Source organism: Pteropus vampyrus, unplaced genomic scaffold (genome assembly GCF_000151845.1).
Source record: "Pteropus vampyrus isolate Shadow unplaced genomic scaffold, Pvam_2.0 Scaffold59, whole genome shotgun sequence".
Classification (NCBI taxonomy): Eukaryota; Metazoa; Chordata; class Mammalia; order Chiroptera; family Pteropodidae; genus Pteropus; species Pteropus vampyrus.
The window spans coordinates 3420386-3429828 of record NW_011888840.1 but is presented as its reverse complement, the minus strand read 5'-3'; the positions used below and the strand labels follow the sequence as shown (position 1 = coordinate 3429828).

The following is a 9443-nucleotide window of genomic DNA, read 5'->3' as shown; positions in this document are numbered from 1 at the left end:
GGGGGTGTTCATGCCTGGACTTGATAGGAAAATGCTAAATATGTTAGCTGTTACAGTTGGAATTCCCACAATGTCTTGATGAGTCTGGAACAGGGGTAGCCTGAGCTCTCACAAGGCTTCATTCAACATAAGTTAGAATAAAGTCATGCTCTTGAGTTGAAGAACCCTCACCCGCATTCCCTTACCCCTAACTCTGGTCACAAAGACTGGATGGAGACTACGTGGCTTAGCAGTATGGTGACAAGACCTAGGCATGGGTACTGGCATCGTAGCTCAGGGCCTCTGCCAGGATCCCTGACCTAGTGTCCCTTAGTGTCCCAAGAGTAAGTCGCTGCTTGGAGGAGTAAGTCCCAGGCCTGCAGCTGGGCCAAGCAGAGTCCAGTGCAGAGCGGATGGATGTGATCTAGCAGCTGGTGTGTGGCAGACTGTAGGGTTTGGGTGGATTGTAAATTCACGGTGCTGTTGTTGCCAGCACCTCTAATTCGATCTTAAATATTTTATGTAATGACTTGTTTTTTTCATAAAAATGATACACAGCCTTATTTAAAAAAGTAGCCATGGCTGTAGAAGAAAGTACAAACGAGAAAGCAACACATTGGTCCAAATCTTAGTTTCCAGAAATGGCCCATTTTAATATTTGGTGGACAGTTTTCCGGATATCTCTTTGCATATTTTCAGACAGACTTGATAGCTAGAGAAATACGTACATAGTTACTTTTATAACGAGGTGTTCATGCTCTGTGTGGTGTTTCACAATAAAAATATATTTAATTTTACTTTCATTTAACTGAAGAATCAAAACTGAAGTGAAGTAATACCAAAGAAATTGCTGAATTTCAGGGAACTGTTTGTTCACCAAAAGAAATAAATTCCTCAGACATTCCTCTAAAGCAGTGGTTCTTAACTGGGGAGGATTTGCCCCCACAGAGACATCTGGCAATGTTGTTACAACCAGCAGCATCTGTGAATGTTACTGGCACCTAGTGAATAGAGGTCAAGGATGCTGCTAAATGTCCTACAATGCACAGGGCAGCTCCCCATGAAAAAAGATCACCTGGCCCAAAATGTCAGTAGTGGCGATGTTAAGAGACTGCCTTGAAGGCTAAGAAAAAAAAAGATTATTAAAACCATTAGGAAGGTGAAATCATTATGTTTTAGCTCAGTTGCAGTTTTAGACTATTTGGATTGGGCTTCTCAAGTGAAAGACGAGACGATTAACTTCATCGTATCGTTTCTCCCTCCTCTCCTCGGTGGCAGAATCAGAAGTGGCACGTGTTGTTTTTACCATGTCACGGTTCATTTACATTCTGTCCTCCAACCATAACCCTCCCAGATGTTTAGTCTTAGTTCTATATTTAAATGATTCGGTGCCAAACACCACTTCTGTAACCATGGTTTCCTTTCCTGGGTTTGTTTTGCATCACCTATTGGTCGGTTGGCTCCTTGATCTTAATATAAATGTAATGTGTATGCACAGGGGGGTGTCAGACCTCACCCTGATTTGGCTCAGTCAGAATTGCACCTACAGCTTTGAGTTTGTGTCTGAATGCCGTGCTTCGAAGGAGAGTAGGGAGACACAGTGGGGTGGTCCCAGGACACTGTGGGGATGTGAGCCAGGGTCCCGGGTAGAAAGGGGATTGCACTTGGGGAGCTGAAAGAGGGAAGGCTGCGAATGAATGTGCCGGTTATCCTCAGTTCTTTGAGAAGGCTTCCATGTGGAAGCAGGATTGGTTTTAGAACTCTGAGGGTCCCCAGAAGGTTAGAACTAGGGTGCAGGGGTATGTAGGACAAGGTAGAGGATGTAGGCTGCTGTGGGAGGGTGCCGAGTTCGCTATTAGCTGGAATGTGCTGGGGAACCACCTGTCACCATGTTGTATGGAGATGGCTGGGTTCAAGCCATCAGCACAGCAGCTCTGTTTAGGTAGCCTCCCAACCTTGAAACTCTGATAGTCTGATAATGTTTCCAAGTAGCCACCTGGCCTGGGGAGCAGCCCCAGCCACTCTGCTTCTCTCCCCCCGGGCATTTGGGATAAGAGTGAGAAAGCCAGAGCCGTGGTCAGATGGTTCAGGGTAAAGCCTTAAATACTCTGCACATTTTGAATTTGGACCCGCCATTCATTGACTCAAAAAGTGATGCATCAATGTACGCGTTAGTTTCTGCCAAAGTTGTTCTAGTTGATGTCTGTAGTGTTTACAAGATTACAGGGATCGAGCGCATTCGAAACCCGTTCCTGAGCCAATACGTTTATATACGATCTGGGTAACATACCAGGGACTGCAGAGGAGGAGAGCATACACGGATTGTTCCCTGTGTGATTGGAACTGGGTGTTCTTTTGTTGTTTTAATCAGATGTCTGTCACAGCTTGACTTACTGATTGATGACTTTGTTTTGTTATAGGGGAGCTATCCAGTTTGGGAAGATTTCATAAACAAAGCGGGAAAGCTACAGTCCCAGCTTCGGTGAGTAGAAGCCTGTTGGCTCCAGGAAAATGGCCATGTCCTTGGACAAAAGATGGAGTAGGATGGACCCAGGACGCAGACGGGGGTTAATATTCAAAGTGTTACAGATATAGAAGCATGTGGTGGGTTCTGATTTGAGCATTGCCACTTACTAGCCCTGTGTCCTGGCCTCTGATTCTCGCATATGAAATTGAACTCATCTGCTCTGCCTCCTTCCAAGGGAGTTTTGAGACTTAAAGGGAGTATTATATGTGAAGTAATAAGGGGCAACATTAATGTGGTGTTCGCTGTGCGCCAGGCTTATGTCAACCTGATTGAGGCTTACAACCCCAAGAGGTAAGTACAGTTATTTCACTGATGAGGAAACTGAGGCATGGAGAAGCTAAATAACCCAAAGTCACAGAGCAGAGTGGGGATTTGAACTCATGCGTATGGCTCCAGAGTTCATTCTGCTTACAGCTTATTCTTATAAAGAGCGTCAGACTTAGTGCTGACTGTTACAGAATCCCATTTACATGGTATGTCTAGAAAAAGCTAATCTGCAGAGACAGGTGTGGATTGGTGGTTGCCTGGGGCCATGGGCGAAAGAGGAGATTGAATACAAATGGGCATGAAGGATCTTTTTGGGGTGATGGAAATATTCTAAAATTGGATTATGATGGTAGTTATATAACTCTAAATTTACTAAAAAATGGTTGAATCACATACCCCAAAAGGGTGAATTTTATGGTATACAAATTATTCCTCAGTAAAGCTGCTTAACAAACAATAAAATTTAGTGCTGCTCTAAGGGGCTATTATTATTGCCTCATCTTGTGCTTATTCTTACATCATTTGATAAGAAATGGAAGATATTTCAGCATCTTCTTGTTAAAGCTGTGTGCTTGTAATCAGTGGGGAGAAGGGGGACTGTTGTACTTTGTGGGTGTTCCATGAGAGATGAGACGGTTAAAGAAGCAGTCATTTTCCTGGCCCCTGTTCATGGTGTACGGGGGATGACGTAGGGTGGTTTGGATGTATAAGGATGGTTTTCCAGAGAACGAAGTGGGTAGGTATGTTTTAGGATCAAAAGCCATGAGAATGACAGAGAGAGGACAGAGGGATGACTCGATGCTCTTGGCCTTTGCCTGTGGACACCAGAGCTTTAGCCATAGGACTGGACATTGCGTGGCTGACCTGGAGATTAGGAGAGAAGAACCTGGGAGAGGTGGGTCTTTTCCTTCCTGATCCTCAGCTTCGTGGGTTCTGGATTCCCAGAGCCGTGAGTGGCCTCCCGATGGACAGTGGGTTCTGGGACACGGCTCCTCCTCCACTCGTCAAGTCCTTTACCGTTTCTTTGCTTAAGAACTTGTGATGACTTTCTGCCAAGTCGGATCCAACCTCCTCTGCTCAGAATGTAAAGCCCTTGGTCTGAGCCCTTCGCCTTACTTATTAGTTATGTTTCCACTCCCCACTCCCCCACTGTCTCTGACACTATTATCATTTATTTCACATAGGTTAGCCACCATCCTGTAGTAAAACAATAAAACATTTAAGCTCCCCCCCCCCCACACACTTTTTCTTATCTGATCTCATTTAATTATCTGACAGGCTTTCAGGGTTGACCAAGGAAAAGATTCTTTTCCCCTTTTACCAACAAGGAGGCCAGAGCTTGAAGTAATTAACCGATTAGCCGTACTAAACATACAGAGTAAGGCACAGAGCACACTGATCCCTACTGGTACAAAGTTCATGTTCTATTTTTTTTTTATAGCATTCAGGCCTCCTGAGAGCAAGGACCATTTCTTTATTTTGTCAAACTACTAGAAACTGGCTGAGGGCACTGTAGGGGCCTCATGTAGTTTTCTTTATTAGAGAAAGGATAAAGATAAGACCGTAGAAGAGGCAAATAAATCTGGGAGGATTTAAGCTGAACTCCTCTCTGCTGCCCGTGGTTGCGTGTTCATCCTGTCCCATTGGAGAGGGCTGAGATGACTTCTGACAGCAGCGGACAGTGAAACATGACTCATTGGAAGGCAGTGTTTAAAAACTCTTAATTCCTCACACTTGACCACTGTCCTCATTTTCTGTGCAGCCCTGGTGGCTGCGTAATGCTCAAGGCACCTCTCCTGCAGGCTCATTAAATTTGGATGATCGGCATTGACTTGAATGAGAATAAATCCAGCCACTGTGTCAGATATTAATCATAGGTCAGAATGAGTTATTTATAAGTCCCAGGATGTTTGGTAAAGCTAACTTTTCTAGAGTTCGCATTCGATGTCAGTTCTTTTAAAAATGTGCTTCGAAGTGGGTTTTTTGTTTTGTTTTGTGTGTATATCATTTTTTTTTTTTTTAATTTGAGTGGAAGCTTTCTTGCTCTACTGGAAAATATCGGGCCTCATTTTGAAGTTTGCTGGTGTCCCCTGGGACGGCTCCCAGCACCTCCAGGGACCTGTTGTCTCACAGCCACTGTTGCTTGTGCTTAAAGGCCACTTCTTTCCTTTTTCTCCATTTCCAACCCCTTCCTTTCTCACCTTCTACAGCAACTTTTCTTTCTTAGGAGTGCTCAGTAAAGGCTGGATTCATAAGTAATTCTTGGAGTCAGCGTCAGGGATAAGCTCCGTTTTAAGGTTGGTTTGTTTTTCGGGGGAGGCCCGGGCCCTTTTCCCCTTGGCCGGCGTTGCGCAGTGCTTACTCTTCATTGAGTGACATTTTGGATCGTCACTCCAGGAGCCAGAAGACCACAGAGTGCTTAGGGCATCACTTCAAGAGCATGTGAAGAGCTCAGGACAATTTCTAGGCCAGCAGATGAGTATAGTAACTTCTTCCCATTCTCAGCCTTTAAGAATTCAGAAGATACGGCTGAGATGGCATTGTAAGGGTGGAAAAATAGTATCTGATTTTTATCGTAATTATGATGTAGGAGGAAAAGTCACATAGCTCGGATCTTGTCATTTAGTGGGATGAGCACAGGGCTGTGAGTCTGGTCTGTTTTTCCCATCTCTAAAATTAGTTGTTTAAACTAGATGATCTCTCATTAAGAGTCCTTCTCCCAATCCATGTATGTATGTATGTACGTGTACACACACACACACACACACACACACACACACAGTTTTCCTACTCTAAAATTAATTTTACTGGTACCATTTATATATTTTAATGATTTTTTTTTTTTGGCCAAAACACCTGTCTTTTCCTCCTTTGTGGAATTTTACCTGGTAATAATTTTATACTGTCAGGTGAAATGGGATGGGAAGAACGGCTGGCATTTATCGACTAGCACAGAATGAGCCGGGCATGATTGGGGCAGAGTGCTAACAATCTGAGAAGGAGAAATCGCTTCCTGAGAAAAAGGTGGGCCCACAAAACCAGTGGTTACCCATGTCCGGTTGAGTCGTTTTCCCTGCAAGGTGACGTTCAGGCCTCAGCAGAGGTTTTAGCCCTTTGGCTGTCGTGGATTGGTGAGTGCGACACGTGCCTCATGCTTTTGTTATCTGTTTGCCTTGTAGGACAACAGTAGTAGCGGCAGCTGCCTTCTTGGACGCCTTCCAGAAAGTGGCTGACATGGCTACCAACACACGTGGTAAGCAGATGGAGGGGTGGCTTCCAGCCTTAACCGAATTCAGCACGTGGGCTCTTTCCCGGGGGTGGCGTCAGGAGGAGATCCAGCTTAAGTTATCAGAGCTTAGCGGACTCAAATCTTAACTGTTTTCAACTTGGTGAGATTCCCACATGTTAGAATTTGCACAGAGTTCTCCAGATAATAAAGCACAAGAGAAGAAGAATGAAAAATGCAGGAACTACTGCTTATGCGTGAGGTGGCTCGGTGTGTTTTCTGGTCACTTTCAATGCCGGTTGGAGAGCCGTGAGCTGTGCATTTGGCCGTCCTGAGCATTTCCTTGTTCCCTGCACTGCGGAATGGGAAGCAGTGAGGTTGATGGGATAGGCCGTTTTCTGGGTTCTGGAAAATGAGCAACCCTTGGATAAGCAGTGTCCAGTTGTGTCGTATCTATTTATGTGTCTCCTGCATTTGACTGCAACTCCTCTGGGATACAGACTATGACTTATTCATGTCTGAATCCCCCAAAGCATAGTGCCTAGAACATAGTAAAGGTTTACGCTATGTTTACTAAAACAGTGAGCAAAGGGAAATCTTCTGAAAACTTCTCATGGTTTCAGAGACTACCGAATCATATAAAAAACGAATAATAACACATGAAAGGTATCAAGAAGAAAATGAATACCCCCATATCCACCACCATCGTTAGAAATGTGATATTACCTGCAACGTGGAAACCCCTGTTCAAAGAGGGGTGCTTTCCTCTTCATTCTCAGGTGGAGAATCTCTTCTGCCTGTCGACTTACCTGTCAGGGTCTGCTTGTGCACTGACAGCTATATGCTTGTTCTATCATTGTCATAGTGACATTGGAAAATGTGGGTGTCGGGGGGCTGTTCCTAGTCACATGAGAGTTCAGCTTCTCTGAAGCACATGGTGGGTACCTCTGGTGGGCTTCAGTAGGCACCTATTTTCCATACCTGCTGAGTTAAATATCTGAGCGAATCTGTGGCAAGTACACTTCTCATTCACTCAAGAAACTTGAAAACTGCTAATATGTCAGGCAGTATCGTGGGGCCACAGACATCAGTGCATTACTCTCCTCCTCCTGGAGGCGCTTCCATTCCATTTCGGGAGAAAATGTAATGTGCAAATCGAGAATTTCGGTGCAGACAGAAATCATGCGTTTGGTACGGTAATCATGGTAGAACAGAGTGCCGGGGGAATATAGAAAAGTGAGCAATTGAGCCAGCTTGGGGAGTTGAGGAAGTTCTCCCAGGGGAGGTAATATTTCTCCTCGTTTCCAAGATGCCAACAGGGTTTCAGAAGGCTCCCTAGGAAAATGTGGTGGTGACATCGGAGCAGCGGTGTCTTCACCCGGTTTGTCAGCTCGCTGTGGGTCTTCATCGGTATATTTTTAAGCCCTTCAAAAAAATTATTGTATAGCCTAGCTGTGTTCGTTACAGAAACTTTAGAAAACTTAAGTATAAAGACGAATATAGCATTCAGGCCTGTGTTCACCATCGTTAGTGTTATTGGATCTGTTTTATAATATTTTCTTATACTTTGCCAGTATCTGGAACTGGGCTTGTCAGTTACATCGATGTCTTTCTAGAATAGCCATCAGAATATGAATATGTCTGTTTTAAAAGTTGCTCTACTATTTTAAAGAATCTAGATGTCTGACGTTGCATTTTTTGATGCTCTGTGATTCATAAGTTTTTATATTTTAATGTTTGATTATTGGATGGACCCTAAAGGATCAATTAGAAAGGCATCCTCTGACTGTCCGTAATTTCCTGCAGTGGGAACCTGGTTTTTGTAGAGAACCCCACAGAGGTTCTCGGTGGGAAACGAGATCCTGCGAGTGCCATGGCTGAAGGGAGGAAAAACAGAGCAATTATTTGTGGGAAAAGAAACCAGAATAGCCTCTCTGTGGTGGCGATATGGGTAGAGTAGGAGCTTAGAGGGGATGTATTTGACAAAAGACAGATAATGTCACAGTGAACAGACCCGGCTTTGATATATTTTTAAACCATTCAACTTCAGGTCATTTATAGCCATGCCAGAATACTTTACATCTCACCACGTCTAGAATCCATACACACCGGGGGAAAATAAATTTCTTTTGCATGTGGGAGGGTGAGGACTCTCACATGATCTAAAAAGTGTATGGTTCATGGAAAGGAAGTATATTTTATGGAGATGATAAGAAAGAAACTTGAATATACTTTTCATATGTTCAATAAGCATCAGAAGGCATTTTTATTAAGTTAATTTTTATTTGAAAATCGGAAAAAAAAACCAAAAAACCATGCTCTTGAGTTTAAAAAAATCATATAACAAAATATATATAATTAAATTTACCTTCCCAGTACCTTTTGCAGGGATTGGGTTTAGTGTCATTTATGGACTTTTCTGCATACATAAACCCATCTGGGAGGGAAAAAAGCTAGTTGTAGCATAATATGTAGAATGCCGTATGTAATAGAGTATATCCGTGTGATCTTTTTCAAAAGGTGGTCTATGGAAAACATTGTCCCTGTGCTCTTACTTCACAGTCTATTATGGTTATCATCCTATGTCAGTACCTATAGATCTACCTTGTTTTTTTCTAGCAGCAAAATGGAATTTCACTGTCTGGATATAGCACAATTTAATCATTCTTCTGTTGAAGCATATTTAGATTATCTCCATTTATTTGCTGTTACAAGCTATGCTGCAATTAATGCCCGTGTGTACGTCTTTTGGGAGATCTATGCGTAATTTATTTTTAATAGTGTACACATCACCAAGGAAACGATGAATCTGTAGAAAATGCTTCAAGCTGTTTTTGTCAGCAGCAAATATATTTGGGCTTAAGGTTGTGAAGGCTGGGACTCAGAAACAGTTTGCAGTTTGATATCTACCCTCTACAGAAAGTCCAGTGTCTTGCTTTGAGCCTAGAGGTGTATTTTTCTGGTCCTTCTCCTGGAAGAGATGGAAGAGAATAGCAGTTATTCGTAAATGTGTCTCTTTTGGGCAAGTGTCCATAATTTCAAGCTGTCAGATCTCTGGTTTCCAAAATATTAGCATTTTATGTTTCTGAAAGGTCCTTGTCCTTTTTAGCACATACTTTACATTAGCTCTTGATACAGTTTATTTGGGAACAAATTTTAAAGCTAGTCACTATATGAGCAAAATCAGTTGTTATATAACTGTTGTTACGTAGAATGTGGAAATATGTTAGAACTCTATTTTGTTCACTTTTTTTTTTAAATGAGAGTACAAGTTACTCTTAAAATGTGTATTTAGGTTAAGAATTAAACTGTAATGGAATTGAGGCGTTTATTAGTGCCATAATACATGATACAGGTCCAAATTTTGTTGACTTTGCACTCTGGAATGAATATACAACTTGTGTTTAATATGAAAGCACAATTTTTTTTTTTTTTTTGCATTAT

The 9443-nt window shown here is 42.7% G+C and overlaps 1 protein-coding gene across 1 annotated transcript in view; it reads left to right on the top strand.

Moving 5' to 3' along the window:
* The window catches only part of MTSS1 (MTSS1, I-BAR domain containing), a 157217-nt gene that overhangs the window by 22685 nt on the left and 125089 nt on the right, over positions 1-9443 (top strand). Inside the window, 2 exon segments of the mRNA XM_023530980.1 lie at positions 2400-2461; positions 5953-6026. Of these exon segments, the coding sequence (XP_023386748.1) occupies positions 2400-2461; positions 5953-6026 (136 nt within the window).